Source organism: Penicillium solitum (genome assembly GCF_028829755.1).
Source record: "Penicillium solitum strain IBT 25940 chromosome Unknown utg000001l_segment0_segment0, whole genome shotgun sequence".
NCBI classification, from domain to species: domain Eukaryota; kingdom Fungi; phylum Ascomycota; class Eurotiomycetes; order Eurotiales; family Aspergillaceae; genus Penicillium; species Penicillium solitum.
The window spans coordinates 7,119,415-7,143,575 of record NW_027072121.1 but is presented as its reverse complement, the minus strand read 5'-3'; the positions used below and the strand labels follow the sequence as shown (position 1 = coordinate 7,143,575).

The window sequence follows — 24,161 nt, the reverse complement described above, 5'->3', positions numbered from 1 at the left end:
CAAAGACATTGGGCTTCTTGTTGGGCTGCAAGGGTAGATTGTACGCCATCAGAACAGCTGAGCTCTCCACATTTGAAAACTTTGATATCATATTTCCTCTTTGTTCCACGCGGATCTCCAGAAGAGTCTCCAGAAGAGAGACATGGCCCATGCGGCTTATTGCATTGGGCCCCAAACAGCCCGAGTGCCCAACACAAATTAACTGCGGAATCGCATGTTGCCCCTACCTCAACTCATCTTTACATTTCTTCCAGGACCTTCGAGGGTGCAGATCACATCTTCTCTCCGCACATTTGGGTATCCATAGGTCAACAATGTCCAAGTCCAGAACCCCGGTCCTTGCGTTTTCTACCCAACACCACCAGCTTTGCTGCCCGAGGCTTTGCCCCAATACAATTATCGAACCAGAATGAAGGTCGTACGGCACCTAGCATGTTGGTGCTTCCCCCCCTAATTGATGAAGATCGGAGCTTTGGATGCAATGTTTGCTGTGCGGATTCATGCCATGCACCCACAGAGGCGTCTCACGGCGCCTCGGCTGCCAACGAGCTTTACACACCGGTCTTATTCTTGATCGATCGAGATCTTCAAAGTAAACGATACGGACGGTCTATTTCCTGTTACGCAATTGGTTTTCTTGAACCCGACAATGTCCAGGCAACACAGGCCCTTCTCCATATATTTTGTCTCCACCAACGCCACTGGCGTAAAGTCCTCTAGCGCGGCTCTGAATCCAGTTACACTACCGTTGCATAAACATGGGTTGGTTCTGATCCCCTTTGTCAGGCACACTTACGAAATTGTTCGGCCCGGGGAGAGTGGCTTTCCAAAAATGACTATAATACCTGCCCTTTTCTCGATGTTCGTGAATTCATTCGCTCAACAACGCACCCGATATATATATTGTTTCTGGCAGTGCTCTTCTGGATCTTGTTCTCAATTGTTAAATTAGGCTGTTGTAAAACTCCGGCTTTACTTTCTTCATGCTTCCTGTCCTTCCTCATCCATTGGCGGGTGGATCGGTCTATCCGTTCTCTTTGCCAGCAGGTCTCGGTTCTTGTGCAAGCTCTATCAACTCTAAACTTGATCCTCGGTCTCGCCATAGGTTAGCAGAATCAGCATCGCCATTCCCTCCTTTATTCCCGTGCCAAAACCCTTGGAATCCGAAACTCATACTCCGTAGCAGCACCATGGCTCAACACTCTATGTATGGAACCCCAGCAACCCCTCCGGTGGTCTATCAGCAAAGGTATTTTTTGGTCATCGTTCGCTTCATTGCAAATTCCTTCCAAGTTATCATCGACAAAAATCACTTTCGTTCCTTTTGCTAAGCGGTAAAAGGTCACCATCTACTCCCCACGGATATGGCTACAGAGACGACCGCCAATTGCCTTTCGTTCCGATGGATTCTAACCATCAAGCCCATTACCACGGAGGTCCAGTCCATCTAGATAATCACAGCCATATGATTAATCCACCCACGGGACGTTTATCCTACCCTCCAGCTGGACAGGCCCACCCACAACCCAGGACTCATGAATGGAGCCACCCAAACCACATGCCTCACGAACCAAGGCGAGATCTTGGAGCCATGAACCCCCCGGAAAGCCCGGAGTATGTCATAGGAAGAAATAACCAGCGAGCTGCCGAGAGAACCAGAGGAAGCCCACACTACAATTCCCAGAGACGGACATCCAACCGGGATGAATTTGATGGCCCGCATCAGTTCCTGGAGCCACCTTCTCCACAGGCTGTCGCAGCCCAGGATAAAGAGCTTCCCCAGCTCCCTACTAACCTCGATGCCGGCGAGCAAGACAGAATCCTCCACAAGGTCAACGACCGTCTGTCCCAATGTGCCTATGACTTCATCGCAAAGTACCAGTTCCGTGTTCCTATCGAACAGGACAAGAGACCCGTCAAGGTCCCCTCGGACCGCGAGTGGACTGAATGGGTATACCTCTTGAAACGACTGGCTACTACACGCCGCATCCCGGCTCATCTCTTGTACAACCGCCAAATTAAGCAGCTCATCACCGTCCTGGAGAACTCCCTGGAGATGCGTCATGCTGCCAAGCACCAGTCTAGGCCGGTCAAGGATGACCGCAATGTGCTGCAGCTCATTTCGGCGGGTACGCAGGTCGCGAAGATCCTGAGGGATGCTAGCGCCATGCAGTTTCTCGATTGTCTTTATGTTGACGCTGAGAAATTGATTCTGGAGCGACGTGGCCGTCGTGTAAGATTCGCAAACCCTTGAATCCACTGGATGGGAAATGGCCGTCTCTTTTGAATTTCCACTTGGATGCCACTTTTCTGTTTCTGTTTTCTTCCCATGGACGCCCTTTGGATTGTCCTGTTTTCCTCTGGTTTTCTCTTCCTTTTTTTTTACAAGTCCGTTTGGAATACCCTACTGTCAAGTTTGAACCCCCTTGGAGGAAAGGTACCATGGAGCCTTGGTTATTTTCAATCAGAACAACAGCCCAGACAGCTACCCAGCCCAGACGAAGGGGAAATTGAAACCAAATCCCTCGGGCTGGAAGGAAAATAATCGTCCAGCTCTCGCCGCAGGTGACTGTGTACCTCTCCCCCAGATATATGTGTCAGTCAGCGGTACAAAAGGAAACAGTACTAGGGTGGTGGTTTTGTTGATTTTCTCGGTTTGATTTTATTTTCTTCTGGCGTTCGGGTTGGTTGTCTTGATATGTTTATGTTTCCCATGCTTCAAACGTTTTCCCCTGTGCTACACGACCATGTCATGATTTCGGCTTTTTTTTGTTGTATTCAGTACGTGATTATGTCTGTGATTTATGTTATGTCTCTAATTTGACTCGCTTGGGTGGTCCACTTCTGTTTTTTTCCTTCTGCTAATATTCCATACATTCCAGGTTTTTGGGCTGCATTGTTCCTCAGATGTCCACAAGTATAGTCGCATGGCTCCGCTGGGTTCTATTACAGATCAGTCACATCAATTGACTCGAACTGTTTAAAGAAAGGGCCAAAAAAGCAGTGCGGCTAAATATACAAAAAAGGTCAAAAAATAGTTTCCCTGGGAATCGAACCCAGAACCTTTCCGGAACATATGCTAATCGCATTTGTTAACGGAAAATCATAACCGCTAGACCAGGAAACTGTTCGACCACTTGGCCCAATTTATGGAAGACACAGCCAGGTTTGGCTTTATTTACTAGAATCGATAATATAACCCAAACTATACAGCCCATGTTGACATTATATTGACATTCAACCCCAAAATAATAACTAGATAGGCACTGGGTGGTTTAATATAGTATTACTAACTGAGAAGTTAATCTATTGAAGAGTTTGAGGCATCCATGGATATATTCTAACATTCTAATGGTGGTGTTCAATCCCATCTATATATATATTTAGGGCATCAACATCGATATGAACATAAGCTCTATTACATTTGAAGCAACAACCACTCGGATTGTTACTTTACCAAACCTCTCACCCAACGACCGAATATATCTAATCCTTCCCATCAGAATTGACAATAACCCGCTGTGCCTCCAAGCTACTGCTGTCTGTCTGTTCCTCTTCCTCCACCTCTATCGCCTGATCAACATTCCAATTGCCAAACACCGCGAGAAGTGTAAATGGAATCGTAACACCCCACAGTGCAAATCCCAGTGCCATTTGGTTCAAGTTGGGCCAGTGAGTTGCGCCGACCGCGTAAGCAATCGTGCTGCCAATGGACTCCCACGATCTCAGGATGCCGGTTGTTCTGGCGATATCGCCATCTCCCTGCGCTCCCTTGATTTCGGCCATCAACCAATAGATATATGTCTGCAGCACCTCATAGAAGAACCGGAAGAAGATGTAGACGGTGAAAGCCGAGCTGAAGAACGGACCATCGCCCAAATCGAAGGCGGGTGTTTCGGCCATGTGGGAGAGTTTCGTCTCGACGACGGCGTTCCATATCCAAGACGTTGTGACAAAGAAGAGGACGAAGATGTACACAATTTTAGATCTGGTTCCTCGAGACAAAAATTTCAGATCTAGGAATAGGCCTGTTGAGATATTGGCGGCAGCACCGACCACGGCTGTCAAGAAAGAAGCAAGGGCTCTAGAGCGGACAGTGAAGTAAGCTGAATTTCAAGGTTATCCGTTAGCAATGCCATTCATAATCGAGAAAGGGAGATTGGAGATGCCATACTTGTCAAATAGTTTCCTTGATAAGTTACACCGAATTGTCCCGCGAGGAAAACCGGAATGAGTAGCAGCATGTACTTATTGCGAAGTTGCTTCCAGATAGCACGAGCCTCAACAGAGAGACTGGTTTTCTTCATGTAAGGGATCTTGGTGCCATTGCTTCTGATGACATCTTGCGGCTGTGACAACAGCAATGCAAATGGAGCTCCAAGCGATGAGATGGCAACAAGGCCTAAGTATGTTGTGTATGTGACCTTGCCAACATGCGCAGTGTTGACATTGAGAGCGAGGGAGATTGCACCACCAACAAGCGGTCCCATCTGGCGGATACTCATCCAGATTGCAACATAGCTAAACATAAAACGGTCAGTCAAATAACAACAAGTAGATGGTCTGGAGTTTCAACTTACCGTCCTCTTTTCTCCTCCTCCGGATATCCAACCGCAATGGCAGCCTCACTAGCCCATAGAAGAGACGCTCCAATTCCACAAAGAGCGGCTCCGAGCAAGAGGAACCATTCGTTCCCGTAACGATTGTTGCAGTATAGACCAGCCGCATAGGGAGTGTAGAATGCAGCACCGATGAACAAGGTCCATTTCGCAGTGATCTTGTTGGTAACACCACCGGCAAGGAAACAGCCTACTGACATGAGTCCATATGTCAAGGCATTGGCGGCATTGTTTAGGTAAGGCTGCACAATATGTTAGCGGTAGTTACACAGATTCCCAAGATCCAGAAGACTTACCTTGGCATTTCCTCCAGCTCCAAGGTTATTGAGAGCAGTCCAGATACCGGGTTCGCAGAAGGCGACTAATCCGACAATGATAATCTGGAGAAGACATGACCGGTAGAACCGGGACAGACGTTCGAAAGCCATGATAGATATGAGAGATTGCTATACGGATCATAGCACCGGAGAGAGCCACTATTATAAGACTGCATGGCTATGGGCCCCAAGGTTGAGAATGTTGAACAAAATCACACAGCACGTCAGGGCCCATTATAATCGCGATTTCTTGGTTTTATCTCTCTCGCCCGATAGAACCCCACGGCTAGGACTAGTTTGTAGACTGGAGACGGTTGAAGAACTCTAGGTTATGGTTAAATCGATAAGGGGAGTCATTCTGGTGATAACAATGGTGCAAAGTGAGCCATTGGCCTCCAAAAGCACGTAATACGGGGGAACGTGCTTCAAGGGCTGGGCCACAAAAAGTCTTATTTCCGAGGTATTTTCGGTTGTAATAATAGTATCTTGGAGAAATGAGGTGCTGCAAATTCCATCATTGGACTAATTAGTGGATGTTATATAGAATATGGGCTAAGTATGAATGTCTACGCCACCTACGGAGTGCAGCCGACTCTTATTTCCTAGTAGCCCGTTAGAAAATTAGGAAATTAGAAAATCAGATACTCATTTTTTTGTGTGGTATTTAATCAAATTGTCATTGTAACAATTCTGGATCAACTCAGAAGTATCGCTAATTTACAATAATGTACACCTAGGTTAATCTAGGAACTTTCTCAGAATCAAAAGCTAGCCATCTCAATCCAACTGGCCACAAATGCCAGTCGGCGTCCCCGATCAGCAGCCATACGGCGCGAGAACTCTTCAAAGTTGAGTCTCGCACCATTGCCACGTTCCTTATTTTCACGTTCTACCTGGTCCAAATAGACCCATCGAGCTAGAGTCCGGGCCGAAGGTCGGCGTGGGGCAGGAACTTCACGAGGCTGGTCATTGACACGGTGAGGGGGTGGGAGTGGTTGCATAGGAGAGGGAGGAAGCTTGGGCGCTGTGGCTTCGGCTTCTGGGGAGGAGTGGGGAGAAGATGGGGCGGGAAGAGAGGTGGTCCCGGGCTGGAGTCGGAACTGAGGAGGGAGATCAGGGTTTGTGCTTGTAGCTGGGGATTCTTCCAGGTCGGAGTCGGATTCATCGATCACTCCTGGGGCCACTATGAATGGCTCGTCAGGACGATGCTGTGGGAGGGTTGGATCGTAGTAAAGTGTATTGTCTTCAACAGTCGGACTGGATGGCTCCGCACCAGATGCTTGAGAGGTAGCGATATCATCGTCATAATCAGACGAAGTGGCGGACGCTGTGTCGGATTCCTCAAAGGGCCGCGCTTGCCCAAATCCAGTATCTTCTCCGGGATCAGCGAGATGAGCTGGTCGCACGTCGTCATCATCGTCTTCTTCATATTCATCTTCATCGTCATCATCATCTGAGGCGGTGGGCTCCCGCGACGAAGGAGCTACTGCCCCGGTATTGGAAGGCGCCAGAACTGGGCTTTGAATTCCGTAACCAGCACGCTGCAATAGGTCATCAAGTGGTCGGTCGTTGATGATTTCCTCCAGTTCCTCTTCAACTGGAGCATTCTCGGTTGCGGCGCGTTTTGAGGGGTCCTCTTTTCCGGCGAGTTCAATCTCGCGGGCCCAGACCTTGCGCTCAGCTCGCGTGCGATAGACTTCCATCAGAAGGTCCTCTTTCGGTTTGAATAGAATATCTAGAAGCTCATTGAATCCCTGTTGTGTGACTTGGTACAAGATTTCTTTCCCAACGTCCCTCTCGATCTCTGGGATTTCAAACCCACCCCATCGCTCGCCAATAGGAATACTCCGTGACGAGGTTGACGGGTTAGATCGAACGTCATACTCGTCGTCATTGAGATCATCCTGGAATCGCACTTTGGACGAGGATCGCGACCGGAAAGAGGGTGGGCGCGATTCGGATTCATCTAGGTCTTCATCGCTGGAGTCATCGATGGCTGGATCCCTTTCGTAACCCTCAGGGACAGTGGCGCCATCTTCTTCATCCGTATAGAAAGCCCGGCGCCTCCAACGCTCGTCGATTCCACGCTGACGGGCGTCAAACACACGCCTCTGGTCATCTTCGCGCATTCTATGATAAACGGCATCCGCGACGCGAGCCCGATCAATTGGATCCGTGATTTCTCGAGCGGGAATATAGGACCCAAGGGCCTCGATGATATCTTCTTCGAGGATGTGTTCAGCTGGGGGCCAGATGCCACTGGCCACCGACGAGCTAGATTGATCTGATCCACTAGTCTCGCTAGCACCATCTTCGTCTTCTCCGTTGTCATTTTGGTCACCTATGGCATCCGACGGGCGAGGAGTGGTCTCGGTGGGTGCTAGGCGTAGTGTAGATGGGAACAATGGCCTCATTCGGCTAAACTGTGATCTGACAGCAGCATCACCCACGACCAGATGCCTATCACCAGTGTCATCTCCATCTTGTCGCAATATTCCTTCATTGTCGACGATTTCCATGTCCCCCTCAGAATTCATGCGCTTGCCTTCGCCTGTACGAGAACGTTCACCAGAAGGGATGCTGCCAGGGAATGCAGAGCTGATAGGCTGGCTACCGAGAACCACATCACGGGCTCCGCCCTCTAAGAAGTCATCCTCCATGCCAGCAACCATGTCCTTTGTGAGCTCCCGGCTCAGCGCATAATATGCCCTGAAAACCCGAAGGAAGTCCTTGCGTTCAACGAAGCCATCCCCGTCGATGTCGTAGCCACGGAACACACGTCGCAGCCGTTCGTCATTGCTCTTGTTGTTGAGACTAGCCAAGCCCTTCAGGAATTCTTCGAACCCGATGAGATTGTCCCCATTGGTGTCATAGAATGCGAACATTCGGTCGTAAATGAGACTGGGAGGCGGCGGCCGGATAGAAGTATTAGGCACAAAGCATCGGTCGAATGTTTTGCGATCGATGGCCATATGCAATTTGTTCGGGTCGTTCGCCCACTCATAATTAGCCAAACAGCGGAACTGATCCCAGAGCGCATCAAGCTCAGTATTCTCAAAATTGCAGTCTTTCATGAGACGCTTGGCGAGAGGGCGTGGAAGACTGCGCGGGAGCATTGAAGGTTTCCCAGGATACCACACAGGCTGAGATTGACGAGGGCTTCCTAAGAATGGGGCTGGGATCCGCACTTTGTAGAACAAATGTGTCTTGATGTGGACCTGCATTGCCTCGCAAGTCTCACACAGATCGTAGTCAATGCAGTTGGCACATCGGTATCTGATACCCTGAATCGGCATGGCACCGCAGCTGTTGCAAGTAACTCCACGATGGATATAGCCGTCCCTCCGCGCCTGATCCTCAGCGATGTGGTAAAGTAGGTTGAGCAGGTTTTGACCTTCCCTATTGGAAGGATCGTTGTTTCCATCACGCCATGAGAAGACACTTTGGTCGTCCACCACCGTCTCACCACCGTCAAGATTTTGTGGAGGCGCAGTCACGTCTGGGAAAGTGGAGGTTGAGAGAGTGACACGTTCACCATTCTGTCGTCGCCGACGCAGCTCCTCTCCATAATTCACATCTCCGTTGAAACGGACCAGAGCTCTTTCGATACCAGCTCGGGATATACCTCGGTGTTGAAGTTGTTCTGTCAAGTATGTTCTCTCTGGGGTGTTTTCTGGGAGAATGTGCGCAGACGGGAAATCAAGTGCAAGGAAGGATTCGAGAAACGTATCTTCCATCATCTCGCGCATGCGCTCTGCATGAGCAGGTGGGACACCAACTTCTTCCATCAGCTGGTCGCGTGTTGCGAGGAGTGATGGAAGAAGACCGCTCTCCACGCGACGCCCATCCTCTGTCTCAATGCGAAATGTTCCATATACACCATTCTGACGCTCTAGTTGTTCAAGGTGGGTAATGGCTCGATAGGACGGAGTATCAACGATCCCGGGTTCTTCAGCTTCGGTTGGTCTCGCGCGGCGCACAGCATTTCGACGACGGAGTGAAGTTGATGATGGCTGCGAAATGATGTTATTGTGAACATAGAGAATCGCGTAAGCAGCGGCGACACCAGTAAAGAGATAGAGGATAGGTCGGTATCGTGCTAGTGAGACTGGCCCTGGGCGCGAATCGGACATGACGGAGGTTTGGCGGAAGTTGAGCTAGCGGAAGCTGCACAAAAACGTCAGGAACACAAGGTGTAGCTCATTCTGATCACAGCTAGGTAAGCAGATCAAGTCAGAACCGCAGTGTCAATTAAGACACTCAATTAATATGGATCTGACAGTCAACTTGGAGATGGCATTTCTAAGGTTGAAACGTCAGCGGGTTGCTGACAGGACCGCCGCCCAGATCTTGGCTTAGTAAGCTATACTTGAGCTCAGGTGCCTGGCAGAGCCCTAATAATGACTTGCATGCTGTCAACAACACTATCACGAAAACAAACGGTAAATATTCATATCCAGCGAAAATACAACATCAGTAGACTTCTGGAGTGGATATTGTTTAAAGATCCACCCAATGGTCTCATCCCTAAGAGCGACGAACTTTTTACCACCCTTCAAGAGATACAAAAACCCCAAGAATGCACTAGTATCGCCCGAGGCTGTCCACATGAGCTAAGGGATGTTGAGTGGTTGATTATCGGTAAGCAGTCTTACCCTCTCGGTGTAAAAAGATGCTTGCTATACCGTCTTCTGAATGTCCAAACATTAACCAACTACTAGAGTGGAGAAGCAGCAGAGACAGGGAAGAGTTTTGTGCGTCAGAACATTGTCTCAGATTAAATGAAGCTCTTGCGACTCGCTGATGGAGCCAGGAAGTTGCCTGTCTGCTCCCTGATAGGGGGCATACGTAACACCGCTGGAGAGTGCCGCATCGGTGACAACTTTAAACACAATTCATGAGTATCAGTTACGGGGTTTGAAGATTGCGCAAAAGAAGCAGGTCAACCCACCATATTTCGTGACGAAGTGTGCTATCTATCTCATGCATCAAAGTACGGGGTACTAACTGAACCAGCTACACGAAGTGGGCAAAAAAAAAACATACAACAGTGAGGATTCGCTGGTGGTCACCCACCCAACTACTAACTCACCGGCGTGTGGCTTAAGTACGGCTGAGCGGACGGGAAGCCCTGTTTTCCACACCCTATGGTCGTATGTATTATCTTATGTGTGTGAGAAGATCATAGAGTGCAAGTAGTTAGGTAGCGGAGGGGGGATGAATTAAGGTTTGGATCCTCGCGAAAAGCCGCGCTGTGCCTATTCGTCTCCAAGGCTCAATCAATCAGGGCTCGCCAAGATCCATGCTTCTTCCGAGCATAGTGTAATATATGTACAAGTCGATTGTCTGATCCGATTTAGCAACTGAAGCGCGAGGTGCTTCTTGATCGAGTCTTCTATTTCGGTAGTTGAAGGTGCTATAAGATTGGGACAAAGAAAAGAAAAACGGTTTATGCCGTTCCACCTATGTTATCCACTACCTATATACGGTGTGGGAAAGTAGTAGAAGGCCGGGATGATAGCTTGTCATTGGTTTACGTATAAAGCTTTCAGCAAGATAGTAGAAACTGTTTTATATAATTGTCTAGAATGACGCCACTTACCTAAGGTCTCTTATGGTATAACTAGTAACTATAAACCAATAGTCTACAAACCCTTAGTTTTACGTATGTATAAGAATACATGTAGTCGGCCGCTTATACGGCCTTATCGTGTTCTTTTAGATGTTCTTTTTATGTGTATATGAAGGCGGCAAAAAAGCACATTCTGTGCAAGAGACTTTTCTATGTATAACATTTGATGGGTACGTGTGCTTTATTGAATTAAATATCGAATAATGATGCTTCTATAACAGGCTTATTACCATGTATATTTAAAAGTAAAGATCACGAGCACTCAATCGCAAAAGATGTGTAAAAGGAGGTAGAGAATCTCGTATGGTGACCTCGGGGCGGCATTTCGACAAAATGCTGGAAAGTCCGAGTCGAGGCTCCCATCCAAGATCGGATCCGTCTGGATCCTGAGCGATGATCAACGGGTAAGAAACTCCGGGGCAAAAGTACAGTAGTCTTTTCTTTTCTTTTTTCTTTTCTGCTTTGTCTGACTCGGCTCTGTCTTCCCGATGAGACAAACCCCTGCATCCCGTTATTACCGAGAATTACGCTGCTGCGTCAGTGATTGGGGGGTTTAAATAGAGACCAGGTCAGGGATTAATCGACCCGTGGACGAGCAATATACTTAGTTATGCCCAGGGAACTAACTTACCGGAGATATCGCAGATAGCGGACTTTGGCGGACATGTTTCTAGCGCTGGTCTTGACGGAAGAAAGTCCTTATGAAATCACCCCCCTCGATGGTGGCTGCGCTACTAAGAATCTTGAACCCTCCAATCCCATACAATCCTCACGGGAAACAGTCGAAAACAACTGATCTGATCCACTATGCCTCCAATCACAGGTTCCAACATCCTGATCATCGGCGGCTCGTCTGGGATTGGAGCAGCTGTAGCCAATCTGGCCGCCGCCGAAGAGAACGTTCACGTCTCGATTGCCTCGTCCAATCTCGCTCGTGTGGAAAAGACAGTCCAAAGGTTCCAAACGGCCGTCCCGAACGCCCAGGTCAAGGGCTACACGGTTGATGTCGGTGGGGATGATGTCGAGTCTCGTCTAGAGAAACTATTAGCGGAGGTGACAGCGGCAACGGGCCGTCCCCTCGACCACATCGTCTATACGGCCGTCAAGCTTGAGTTTAAATTCCTCAACGACGTGACCGTAGATTTCCTACACGGCGATGCTCAATTTTTGGTCTTTGTGCCGCTTCTCATCGCCAAGATTGCCCCGCCCTTTATGACTAAAATCTATCGATCGTCCATCACATTCACCAGTGGTCGTATTGCGGAGAAACCCATGAAAGGAGCGGCGGTGCTAGCGGGCTGGGGCGCAGCCTTGTTTGGGATTGTGCGCACCCTTGCGCTCGACTTGGCCCCCATTCGGGTCAATCTTGTCAGTCCTGGAACGACGGATACGGAAATCCAAGGCCCCAAGGGGCAGCGCGAAAAGAAGATGGCGGCCGCTGCGGAGAGAGCGCTCTTGGGGAAGGTAGGGACACCTGAGGAGGTTGCCGAGGCCTACATCTACCTGATGAAGGATTCGAACAACACGGGCACTTGTGTAAGCACCAGCGGGGGGGGACTTGGTTCAGTAGAGTAGGAATATATATTTTTTTTAATTTTCAATTCTTTCATTTTCAGCCAAGCCATTGGTAATACTATACTTATATTGGTATTACAGGCCATCAGATAAAATACCACCAGGGCGTAGGTACAAAAGTAAGCTTGGAAGGACTGGAGGGAGCCCTGGAGAGCTAGTTACCTGGCAGGCCATATAGACTTAGAATCGATGAGATATTTACCGGTTGATACCTAAGAGTTGGATTGATTAGCCAGTTAATACTCAGTAGTAATTCTAGGTTAACTCACCTACCCTCATTACTACCTATCGTTACTACAAGTCTACTAGAATAGCTGATCTGCGTATTGTCTGGTACGTATCTACATTGAATATATCAAGTGATCGTCACTTGGCAGCCCTGAAATAGATACTGTGTTTTCTAATTGGTCAAAACGGCCCCTTTGCATTTCCAGAGGAATGCGAGGAGGTTAGGCAGACTGAGGCTCTGGTTCAGATTCCCCTGATTGATCAATTTTCGCACCTTCGGGCCCTTCGAGCTCCGGTGTGTTTTCGTGATGGCGCCTTTTTTATTATTACTATTGTATATCGTGACGGCTGCTCTAGCGAACTTCTGGGAGGCATTCAGGGAATCCAAAGATGTTAAGGATTTAATGGGCTTCGAGGACATTGAGGATTTCGAGGACATTGAGGATTTCGAGTACATTGAGGATCTTGCGGACATTGAGGATCTCAAGGGCGTTGCGGGTATCAGATATCGCGTGTTATATCGGTTTAGAATACTTCACTAACTATTCCCAGCTCCACTTATAATACACGCCCCATCCACCGGCGAAGGACCAGTCCCAATAGATCCGTTCTTCATCATGTGGTCTTATGACAATGAACATGAGATTGAATCATATTCCGACAAGTACACCATAGTACTAGTCGAACTTGACGTTGAATACGACCCGTGCGACGATTTATACGAGCGATACGAGCTGAGCCCCATTTATTCGACAGACGTTGGAGGTGCGGATGGTTTTCTGGACGTTCCTGCTTCAGAGTTCACCGTCTTCGCGCCCGGTGAGACGTTGACGGTTGACTTGCTTTTTTACAGTACGCATGACACAGATATTAATATGTGTACATCTGTCCGTGTGTCCTTGTTCGCACCAGACCCCACACCTGCTTTGGCCTCAGCCATCGTAACCCCGACGGAGACTATCGAGTGGTTCCCAACGCCGACCACGGACTATGAGAATAAAGGAGAGCTCGGAGCCAAGGACGAAGACCAATCAGCTGGCGAGAAAACCGGCGTAAGTGTCGCAGTCAAGGGTGTTTGTCTACTCTTAGTTGCTGGAGGAATCATCGGGTTCCTTCGACGTCAATCGTGGCAATTGAGATGGCGGGCTTTACACAGTAAATGGCCAGAACAGCTTCCTTTGTCAGTACTGGCACGACAGGACCAGGGAAATTTTAAAGGTGATGGGATAAGGCTGGGATGAGAGGTGTATGGCAGTCGATGGTTGTATTGGAGGCGGTTGTTGGATGAAACTACTGAATTAGCTAAACAATGTATGTGTGTGGCACGAGCGGGATTTCGGAGGCATCACGCCTCAACATCCCTGACAACTGATTTTTTTTCTCTTCGTAATCAAAAATCTGCAAATATTCAAATGGCCACCATGAGCAGCTATATAAAATGATGTCCAATCACTTCGGCCTCTTGTCCAGACATCTGCTCTATTCGTCAGGAGCAGTTCCACTAGCACAGAATATCCATGCTTCGCGGCAACATTGGCCGGTATCGACCCGTCATCACTCAGTATGTTCTTATCGGCTCCATGCTCTAAGAGAACTTGAGCTATTGTAGCCCATCCCTGGTGACAAACAGCCTGGAGGGCATTGCTATACTTCCCGCCCTGGGCATTGACATCAGCCCCATGGCCTAGAAGATCCCGCACGATTTTATCATACCCTCCAACGCAAGCAGCCTGGAGGGCATTTCCGTAAAACCCACCCTGGGCATTGACGGCGGCTCCTTCTTGTAGGAGCAACCGTGCGATCTCGTCATGCCCTCCAGCGCAAGCAGCCTGGAGAGCATTTCCGTGGCGACCACCCTGCGCGTTGACATGGGCTCCACGCTTGAGCAGTAGCTACACAATCGTCATGTGTCCTTTGAAACAAGCGGCCACAAGGGCGTATCCATGGCGACCACCCTGAGCGTTGACATGGGCTCCACACTTGAGCAGTAGCTGCACAATCTTCATGTGTCCTTTGAAACAAGCGGCCACGAGGGCGTATCCGTGGCGGCCACCCTGAGCGTTGACATGGGCTCCACGCTTGAGCAGTAGCTGCACTATCTTCATGTGTCCTTTGAAACAAGCGGCCACTAGGGCGTATCCGTAGTCGCCACCCTTGGAATTGACACGGGCTCCGTGATCTAGTAGTAGCTGCACGACGCTTTCATGTCCATTCAATGACGCCCATTGGATGGCGTACGTGTTTGTGCTATCTGGTACGAAAACGGCTCTTTTATGAACACGAAGTAGAAATTCGACTTCCTGCTTATGGCCGTTAAATGCTGCTAGATTTAGTGCTCCCATTGCAGGCACACTCTTGTGAGGCATTGTTGCCTTCCAAAAGACAGGAAACCAGAGTGAGAATGATTTTCCGCTCGTATCGTATAATCGATGTACTCGGTCGAGAGCTTCTGGGTCCGCAGCCAGATTCATTTGGCTCACGTGGTAAGGCCAATGGACTGCTGAATAGGAAAAGAAATCCCGCGTATTGGAGCAAATTCTACTGTCATCACACACCAAATCCTCCATCAACAAGTATTGCGAACAGATCTGAGCCATCTGGCGCTCAGCATCACTCAGTCTCCATGAGTATGCGAGATCCTTGTTGTTCGGATTGCTCTCCGAGATAAGGAATTCTCTTGCAGTTTGATGAATGAGGAAGATTTTGCCGCTATTGATAAAAACAAAAAGACCACAATAATAACGGAGCTTCTCGCCTATCACCGATGAATCAATTCTAGCTTTTTTTGCAGTTCGTGATTGTGGAGAGTTGGCTATACCTAGCGCCATGGCCATTTCCACTGTTGTCAGAGGACGGCGCGCAGCAACAATAATTTGCAAGATCTTCTTCGCGGTCTCCGCTTCAGCATCGGAAGAAACTCGACTAAGAATCTTTGTGTATGCATCATTGACCGACTCGGGTATCAGTTTGTTTATTTGCATTGCTTTAATTGCTTCTTCGGTAGACAGAAGGTTTCTGTGGAACTCGATTTGAATGTGGCCAATTGTCAGATGTAGCCAAAGATAAGTGCGGTGTTCCATTTTCAAAAGCCGTTGCTCAAGTTGTTGCTGTATATCCGGTGATAATCGCTCTTCTAGGGCTAGCTTCTTAACCTCTAGCTTCACGAACAGATCAATTTCCTTGTGAATTTGATCATTTTCTTCCTCCCCCTTCAGGTGTAGATGTGGGAAATATCGGAAGTGACTCTGGATGTGGTCATAGGGGCGACTAGTGACCAGAAACTTTAAACAGGTATCGGTATCCTTTTCTGATGAAGATGGCTGGCAGTGGAACAGCTGGATCTTCCGAATCAACCGATCCCGATCAATCTCACAGCATTCATCAAGGGCATCAAAAACACATATCGTCTTAAACGATACGTCAGATGATGTTGCCGCTATAAAGACCCGCCATAGGTCTTCAACCCCTTGTCGGAGCCTCTCTCCATTCCTTTCCCAGGAAGGCATAGCATAGTGTAATAGATGAGGTCGCTGGCTAAAGAGCTGGTGTAGTACTGAGCATAATGCTGCAGCTAGATGGTTCTGATCATCGTTGTCCTTAAAAAAGAAGTAACATATTGTCACTTCTGGACTCAAAGCTCGTACGTAGTCATCGATAATCGACCTAGCCAGTACAGACTTCCCGCAGCCTGGATCGGCTGACACCCATAGAAGGTCATTGCAGTTGCTATCCAACCAACGAATATACTCGAGGCTCTGTAACGCCCATTGGCAAGTTCCTTCCGCTCGGCGTGGATTGATGTCCTTTTGCTCCTCGTAGTTCGATGTCTTGAAAACTTGGTGACAGCGTTGTTGCTGCTCCGTCAAAGCTCTTATTTTCTGCTCATCTTGGTGTCTTTCTCGTTGCTCGTACGCTCGATCTGAATTCTGGTTGGTACTTTTCAGTACGTCTGTATCATTTGAAAGGTTATCATATATTCATATAGTGATGATAAGACTGCCTAGACTAACCAGATAGAATGACACTAATCCTCTCCTCGGCCTCGATTCTACTTAGAGGTATCCTCTGTAGAAGATCTTTAGCGTATGCAGCTGCTACCATCGCTGCAAAACCTTGCCACTCTTTGTTCTTATGTGAGTCCGAGTAGTCACAGATGCCCCGGATAACCAAACAAGGAAAAGTGTTCATCAGCCCGGCTGCTTCCATTTCGAAACAGAGCACTTCTTTTTCCGCCGCTAGTCTATCCCGAATCAAAGCGTCCTTCATTAACTGGTTGCCAGAAGCAATCAAGCCATAGTGAATTGCAGGATTATCTTTTTCAGACCGGTTACGTCGCAAAACCAAGTTTGAAGCATCATTTGCACAAGATACAGCACCACAATTTGATTCGTGACTTAAAGCGGGCCGAAATAGCCTATCCGTCATTGATTCCGGACGTTCGTACTCGCTGCGCAGACGAGCGTTCGTGTCGAGAATGATATTGATGGCCTCTATGAGCTTATGCCCCTTTCTCTTATACTGTGCCTGTATTCCCGTCATCGCAGTGCGAAGTGTAGCTGGTGGCTGGTTTAAGAACCGCGTATGCTGAAAACTTTGCTCTTGGATTGACTTGCCAAAGTCGTACTGGAAGACACCACCCTCACTATCACGAGGCGCACTGACCACGACATCGCCTAGACGAACGTCGTGCTTTTCGCTAGGTACGCCGCCACCGATGCCGACCATAAGGCCTATCCTAACGTTGTGAAAGGTATTCAGCATGTTTGTGGCTACATTGGCCGCGGAAGCTGTGCCGTAATCACCACCAGGCAAGACGGCGATAACTACGTTGTGCTCGTCCATCTTGCCTAATGTGTAGTCGTTGGTGTCATTCGGCGACACAAAGCTGGGCTTTTCGTGCTCTTCATCGAGGAATTCTTGTGCAGCAACGTATTCCACGAGCAAAGCGCAGATCCAACCCACCGTGTAGTTCGCAGGGTCTGACATGCCTGCTACTATAGCAAAAAGCGTCCAAAGTTGCTATATTGCTTGGTTTGAGCTTGAGATAAGTATACGACACGGTTTAAAGATCATGTATGAGAAAAATTTTGAAGGAACCAAAGCTTGCGACGGTTAAGGGAAAGAGAGAAACCGTCACCAACCCGGAAGGCTCAGCCTGGTAGACACGAAGCGTACATAGCAGCGGCAAGATCAAAAATGCTATTGGCGGGAGGCGCCCGATCTGTCTCCAAAACAAAACACTTGGGCAACCTTGGAATGTCCGGGAACCATGCACGTGACAACCATAGTGTTCCACCGTTCGTATACAAGCGGCACACCTCCGGGGCTGGACATAGCTCCGACACCTTTCGAGGTAGATTTGGTAATCCAGTACACAGTATAGAGCAGTGTAAAAAGAGGTGCTGATCGACGCATTAAGGCATGAAGATCCCACCCTAAACTGCCTGACGACTGCGTATTACGGAGTACTCCATACTTTCTTTATAAGCAAAAGTAGAAAGAATCCACTGGGTTGCATTCAGGAACTATGCGGAATCTTCCTTATGGCCCCGGAGAGAGATAGTGATCTGGAATCAATATATCCAGTATGTCTTCTTTGGTATATATGCGATGAACATGGACAATTCCCGAGCCAACCCCAATGCTAGATAGATCACACACCATAGTAAGTTCTATAAGAGTTTGTCGTTTTTTTCCCTTCAAATAATGGAAATCTGAAACTTTTGAAGTATCCCTGGATAGAGCTTCAACTGTGAATTAGCGGTTGAGTTTGCTTTCACGGATGAAACAGCTGCTCAACAAAGCGAAGAACACCACAACAACCAAAAATGCGAATCCTTTGTTGGTGGACCAGCCATAAGAGTCCCGGACAATCCTGGCAGTTGTTGGGTCGAGGGTTTTGATGAAATCCAGACTTTCTCGTACGCCCTCAACAATCTGGTCAATATTCTTACTGTCGCGTAGACCTGATTGCAATCGATTCCGTAAGACTTGCTGAACCACAGTTGATGACAAAGAGAGGCCAATTACGGATCCCAATGAGCGGAACAGATATGAGCAAGCAGTGACGACCGCCTGGTCTTCATGAGTAGCATTCGATACTGGCGAAGTGGTTAGCATGCATTGAAGAGGCGTAAAGTAAACTTAGATAAGAACTTACTCAAACCGATCAAGGTTGTAGTGACACCAATGCCATTGCCGAATGCTGAAATTACCATTCCCAAGATCATCGGGACTGTACTAGCCACCGCACCACCGGAGAACAGGTATATGCAGAACACACCAGTTGTCAGGAAAGAATACGCAACAACTGTCAGCCAGTAATACTTGCCATACCATTTCATCAATAAGCCTGCAAACACGGATCCAGAGACACCAGACAGAATGCTTGGCAATAAGCGCAGTCCTGCAGTCGTAGCAGAGACACCATCTACCGCCTGGAAGTATAAAGGGATATAAAACAGGGCGGCAATCCATCCCCCAAAGCTGAAGAAGTTGCAGCTGTAGCAAGCAAAGAATGTTCGGTTGAAGATGATGTGACCAGGCGCGAAAGGTTCGGCTGCCAGGTAGATCTCAACTAGGATAAAGATCACGAACAAGACAGCGGAGACACCCAGCGAGGCAATTGTTAGGGGTAATTTCCATGAAACATTACTGCCGCGATCAAGACCAATTAGGAAACCAAGAACAGCGCCAACAAGGACTACAGCGCCAAGGAAGTCGATGCGACGCAGCTTGGTCTTCCAATGGGCGCTCTCGCGAGCGGGCAGCTTGAGCAGGAACGATACGGCAATGAATGCAATAATGCAGAGAGGGAATTGCGCTAAAAACGCCCTAGAAAAAAAACGTCAGATGGCGTAAAGAGATGTGGGTCTTGCATCATTCATACCAGCGCCAGCCAATGTAGTCGGAGAGAATTCCACCCAAGGGTGCACCGGTACCGGCACCTGTTGCATAGATGATATTGATAATACCCTGCCACAGCCCTCGATCACGAAGAGGAACAAGATCACTCATCAAAATGCTGACGACGGTGGTCATGCCTCCACCACCAATGCCTTGGAAGACCTGTTCGAAAATAGTCAGCATTACATGATTCAGGCCTGAGATCATACGCGAACATACACGAGCAGCAATCAACTCATTGATATCTCGAGCCAGACCGCAGCCTAAGCATCCAATACCGAAAATCGCATATGCAAAGAGTAGACATGGCTTGCGACCAAAGATATCGCTCAGCTTGCCATATAAAGGCTGGAAAGAGGTTAAAGTCAGAAAATAAGAAGTAGCAATCCAGCTGGTCAGATTGAGAGCTTTGAGATCGCTACCAATCTGACCATAACTGGCCATAATAATTGTCTGGTCGGCCGCTGACAAGAAGATCTATACATCCCGTTAGTTACAACTCTGATAACGGAATTAATAAGCATTGAGAAAGAATTCATACTCCAAGTGAGATGGCAGGCACAATATATTTAAGCTGTTTCTGCGCATCATGGAACGGCTCTTTTCCTGAATCCTCTGTCTGAACTGGATCCCCTGATTCCACATGGTGATTAGAAATCGTGCCGTTGGAGACAGCGCCGTTGGTGGACGCGGATCCCAGCAACGGGGAATTCTCGGTAGGAGATGTCTCTGGAGCCATTGTCGAGACTGTATCTATCGAGATCGCTCCAGATTGTCCCAAAGTCAAAATGACTTGACTGAACTTCTACGGAGAAAGAAACAATGAGAAGAGCGAAAGCATCTAAACCCCAAAAACTCTCCACACGTGAAGATAAGAGGCCCCTCACTCCCGGGGCCCGACTTATCCGTTTCGCCCAATCAAATGTCCCCAATTCCTCGGGCTTATGCCGCCAGACCTTTGATCTGCGACGACATCGGCAAACCCTCGCCTGGGCTATGGTCTGGTAGGTTATATTTTATTTGATAAATTACTCAATGATAGAAATATATTGATAGGCATTGAACGGTCATAAAGTCGGCTGTTAAAGAGGTATCTGAATATATGCAAATATTTCCAATCAACTCCCAATTCCCTGAGTTCATGCTGTCGAAGGCATAGGAACTGGCCCACCAGGTGAGTCAGCCAGGCGGGCAGTCAGCACCTCGACACCATCCTCGGTTACGAGAAGGGTATGCTCGAACTGGGCTGACAGAGAGCCATCTTGGGTGGTACTGGTCCAGTCGTCGGGCCAAGTGCGGTCACGGTGGGTACCAATGTTGATCATGGGCTCAATTGTAAAGCACATACCGGGCTTGGCAGTGCCCACAGCCTTGTTCTTAGCGTAATGAGGAATGTTGGGCGCACAGTGGAACAGTTGGTTGATACCGTGGCCGCAGTAGCTTTTGACGACACTGCAGTTACGGCCCTTTGCGTGCTTCTCAATGACATTGCCAGGTTCGCGGAACAGCATGCCAGGCTTGACGAGGTCAATTGACTGGTCCAAACATTCACGCGAGGTTTCCACCACTCGGACGGCATCGGGGTTCGCAAGTGCCTTGTCTCCAACATAGTAGGTCTCGTTGATATCGCCGTGGAATCCCTTGTGGTACAGAGTGACATCGATGTTGACAATGTCTCCATCCTGCAAGGGCCGTTGATCGGGAATACCGTGGCAGATAGTCTCGTTGACCGAGGTACATACGGACTTGGGGAAGTTCATGTAGTTCAGGGGCGAGGGGTAAGACTAAATATATGTCAGTATGGTTTTGTGCACCAGAGAGTAGCTCCTCGTACATCACGCTCGATACAAGCCTTGTGGACAACCTCGTCGATGTAATCCGTTGTTACACCAGGCTTCAATTCACGTGCGGCAGCATCCAAAACCTCACGAGCCAATCGGCAAACCTTGCGCATACCCTCTTGTTCCTCCTTATTCAAGATGGTGATGTTATGACGGCCGATAAGTTTTTGCTCGGAGCGGGGAATACCATCGCGGGCATAGTCCGGGTGCGGGATCGCCTTGGGAATTGTTCGTTTGGCGGATAGAGGATAGACGGGCCTCAGAGAACCGCTGTATGGGAAGGATGGGTACGGATTGAAGGTTCCGGTGGCTGGATCTGGTTCAGAAACTACCTTCGGAGGAAAAAGATTGGTGAGGATATTACTCTTTTTGTGAATGTTTTTATGTTCGCTCTGGAGTAGATGGTCAGCCCTTGTTTCCCAAATAGAAGGGAGCATATATTGCGCATCTTCCAGTCACATCTGAGTGCCTACATACCCAGCTTCGCTTGAAACAGTCCTGCGAACAGAAGAAACTGTCCGTGCCGCTCTTTAGACATGTCGGGCATTGTAGGGTGCCTGCATCGTTGGGGCAGTCCACACCCCGGCATTTGCGATTGGCAGCTTCAGCCATACTGGAATAGCAGAAGCGAAAAAAATAAAATAATTGAGGAAATACGTAGTAAAGAGTGGATTAAATGGAGGCTAAAACTTCAAGAAAATCCCCGCCGGCCGCAAGGCGATATGGAACTAAACTTCATTTGGACTAGTACCAAAATGGCCGATATTTGCCTGAGGCAGCAAGGCAACCCTTAAAATGACTAATGTCGATCATCTCATTTTGGAACGTTGGAAGGGGCCGATTTCGCAGCACGTGATGACGACTTACGATTCCGTTTCAACACATATTTGTCTTCAGTTTGGACATTGACAACTTGAGCAGTTATACGATGGCTATTCCGAGGCAGAAAGTGGTTGTTGTGGGTGCTGGCCCAGTAGGATCCTTGGCAGCGCTGTATGCTGCGTCAAGAGGTGATGAGGTGGAAGTATATGAGCTCCGTGGAGGTACGTTCCAATGTCTTGTGTAACCCTTTTTTCTTTCTTTTTTTTTACCTCTGCGTTGGCCCTGTTGAGAATGATCTGATTGTCAAGAGAGGCGGCACATGTATTTGACCAGAAATGGCTGGCTTTTTATCAAGACAGCATGTCTCGCAAGGTCCCTGCCTCAACTCTTCAATTAAGAGAAAACCACCCCGATTAATCTATATTGTGATCTGTCACTGTCTTCGATACCCCCTGCAATTGTCCTGGCTCAGTTGTGATTCATTGCGAATTCTTCCGAACTGACGCCAATAATTCCTGCACATCCGTAGATCTCCGGGACCCTACGACTGTGCCATTGAACTTTACCAAGTCTATCAACTTGGCACTCTCCGAACGTGGAATTACATCTATGAGACATTCTGGTCGGGATGATTTAATCGACAATGTCCTCCGTGAAGCGATCCCTATGCATGGACGAATGATTCACGGACGAGACCGTGGAGATTTGTGGGAAGCTGCACAGGCCTATGATGTTCACGGCCGGGTATGCACCGATCACCCGCTTAGCAGTTGTTATTGCTATTTACCCTGCAGATCATAGCTAACCACTACTACAAGGCTATTAATGCTATCGACCGAGGAACTCTCAATAATGCTCTGCTCGATGAGCTGGAGAAGACTCCCAATGTCAAGCTATTTTTCAACCACAAGCTCACTGGTGCTGACTTCCGCACCAACAAAGCCTGGTTTGAGCGCAGAATCCCCGGCGAGACACCTACAGCCGATGATGCCGGGATAGCTGGTCGAGTACCGGAGATCGAGGTGTCCTTCGACTACCTCATCGGTGCTGACGGTGCACACTCCGCCGCGCGCTACCACCTGATGAAGTTTGCTCGTGTTGATTATCAACAAGAGTACATCGACACTCTCTGGTGCGAGTTCCGGATCCCACCAACAGAGGATGGGGACTTCCGTATCTCGCCAAACCACCTCCATATCTGGCCTGGACGCGAGTTCATGTTTATAGCACTACCATCAGCGGATAAGTCATTCACATGCACCTTATTCGCACCATCCTCGCACTACAACACCCTTGAGACCTCGCCACAGGACCTGCACAAATTCTTCGACTCCCATTTCCCCGGCGTATGTCCAGAGCTAATCGAGCCCGCGGCGTTGAGTGAGCAATTTGTGGAAAACCCGCACCTCCCACTGATCAGCATCAAATGCAACCCCCACCACTTCAACGCTAGCGTCGTCATTATCGGCGATGCAGCGCACGCAGTCCTACCTTTCTACGGACAGGGACTGAATGCCGGTCTCGAAGACGTCCGGGTCCTTTTCGAGGAACTGGACAGACACGGAGTCTACGACCCCAACTCTAGCGTCTACACACGTGGTCTCAAGCGCCAGGGAGCCTTCCAAGCGTACACAGACCAGCGCTGCGCCGATACGCATGCCATCAACGATCTATCGAAGGAGAATTATCTCGAAATGCGCTCGGGCGTCAAATCGCCGCTGTACAAGCTGCGTAAGACGATCGAAGAAACTATCGACCACCATTTCCCGATCTTTGGTTGGAAAACGCAGTACGCTCGTATCAGCTTCAGTAACCAGCGGTACTCGGAGGTAATTGAAGCTGTTCAGCATCAGAGCCAAGTGCTTGGTCTTGGTTTGAGCGGAGCTTTGGTTGCTGGTATTGGTGCTGTGTCCATCCTGGTGTGGAAGTACCCTCAGTATCTCTCGCCTGTGGGGTTGGTTCGGTGCTCACGTCATCTGGCTTGTGTCGGGCTGAGGACTATTCGGAAATTCATTCATATGTAAAGCTGCTTTGTCGGAAGGGTTGACTTTTGAGTGAATATGTGACAACATGCAGATATTTGGAGGATTTTTAGTGCATCTAATTCATTAGATCAAGTAGCATAGCACATACAGCAGACTATGATAGAAAGCATTACGGGCATAAAAGGAAAACATTTCAAGATTCAAGTCTGAATTTTTCATCAAACTAATATGAACAC

General features: G+C 48.5%; 9 protein-coding genes across 9 annotated transcripts; 4 read left to right on the top strand and 5 right to left on the bottom strand.

Moving 5' to 3' along the window:
- Positions 1-1,591: 1,591 nt before the first annotated feature.
- N7455_002721 (uncharacterized protein) lies at positions 1,592-2,254 on the top strand (the record flags this gene model as incomplete). Its single annotated transcript, XM_040961834.2, has 1 exon — positions 1,592-2,254. The coding sequence occupies one exon, from the start codon at positions 1,592-1,594 to the stop codon at positions 2,252-2,254; it is 663 nt and encodes a 220-aa protein (XP_040807715.2).
- Positions 2,255-3,486: 1,232 nt separating this feature from the next.
- N7455_002720 (uncharacterized protein) lies at positions 3,487-5,047 on the bottom strand (the record flags this gene model as incomplete). The annotated part of the gene is made up of 4 exons (XM_040961841.2): positions 3,487-4,106; positions 4,175-4,521; positions 4,581-4,861; positions 4,916-5,047. 4 exons carry the CDS (start codon positions 5,045-5,047, stop codon positions 3,487-3,489), a joined length of 1,380 nt encoding a protein of 459 aa, XP_040807706.1.
- Positions 5,048-5,697: 650 nt separating this feature from the next.
- On the bottom strand, positions 5,698-9,069 carry N7455_002719 (EF hand domain protein; the record flags this gene model as incomplete). The annotated part of the gene is made up of 1 exon (XM_040961853.2): positions 5,698-9,069. The coding sequence occupies one exon, from the start codon at positions 9,067-9,069 to the stop codon at positions 5,698-5,700; it is 3,372 nt and encodes a 1,123-aa protein (XP_040807699.2).
- Positions 9,070-11,375: 2,306 nt separating this feature from the next.
- Positions 11,376-12,143, top strand: N7455_002718 (oxidoreductase, short chain dehydrogenase/reductase family; the record flags this gene model as incomplete). Its single annotated transcript, XM_040961854.2, has 1 exon — positions 11,376-12,143. The coding sequence occupies one exon, from the start codon at positions 11,376-11,378 to the stop codon at positions 12,141-12,143; it is 768 nt and encodes a 255-aa protein (XP_040807728.2).
- A 536-nt stretch (positions 12,144-12,679) lies between these two features.
- Positions 12,680-13,612, top strand: N7455_002717 (uncharacterized protein; the record flags this gene model as incomplete). Its single annotated transcript, XM_065604340.1, has 2 exons — positions 12,680-12,869; positions 12,924-13,612. 2 exons carry the CDS (start codon positions 12,680-12,682, stop codon positions 13,610-13,612), a joined length of 879 nt encoding a protein of 292 aa, XP_065462831.1.
- Positions 13,613-14,263: 651 nt separating this feature from the next.
- Positions 14,264-17,357, bottom strand: N7455_002716 (uncharacterized protein; the record flags this gene model as incomplete). Its single annotated transcript, XM_040961852.2, has 2 exons — positions 14,264-16,320; positions 16,382-17,357. 2 exons carry the CDS (start codon positions 17,355-17,357, stop codon positions 14,264-14,266), a joined length of 3,033 nt encoding a protein of 1,010 aa, XP_040807711.2.
- Positions 17,358-18,128: 771 nt separating this feature from the next.
- On the bottom strand, positions 18,129-20,016 carry N7455_002715 (putative MFS multidrug transporter; the record flags this gene model as incomplete). The annotated part of the gene is made up of 5 exons (XM_040961833.1): positions 18,129-18,472; positions 18,532-19,205; positions 19,261-19,439; positions 19,497-19,754; positions 19,819-20,016. 5 exons carry the CDS (start codon positions 20,014-20,016, stop codon positions 18,129-18,131), a joined length of 1,653 nt encoding a protein of 550 aa, XP_040807716.1.
- Positions 20,017-20,416: 400 nt separating this feature from the next.
- On the bottom strand, positions 20,417-21,796 carry N7455_002714 (methionine aminopeptidase MAP1; the record flags this gene model as incomplete). Its single annotated transcript, XM_040961847.2, has 3 exons — positions 21,596-21,796; positions 21,112-21,510; positions 20,417-21,061 (listed from the first exon to the last, which is right to left on the bottom strand). The coding sequence occupies exons 1-3, from the start codon at positions 21,728-21,730 to the stop codon at positions 20,417-20,419; spliced, it is 1,179 nt and encodes a 392-aa protein (XP_040807718.2). The 5' UTR covers positions 21,731-21,796.
- Positions 21,797-22,046: 250 nt separating this feature from the next.
- bna4 (kynurenine 3-monooxygenase) lies at positions 22,047-23,964 on the top strand (the record flags this gene model as incomplete). The annotated part of the gene is made up of 3 exons (XM_040961850.2): positions 22,047-22,161; positions 22,470-22,684; positions 22,759-23,964. The coding sequence occupies 3 exons, from the start codon at positions 22,047-22,049 to the stop codon at positions 23,962-23,964; spliced, it is 1,536 nt and encodes a 511-aa protein (XP_040807704.2).
- Positions 23,965-24,161: the final 197 nt, after the last annotated feature.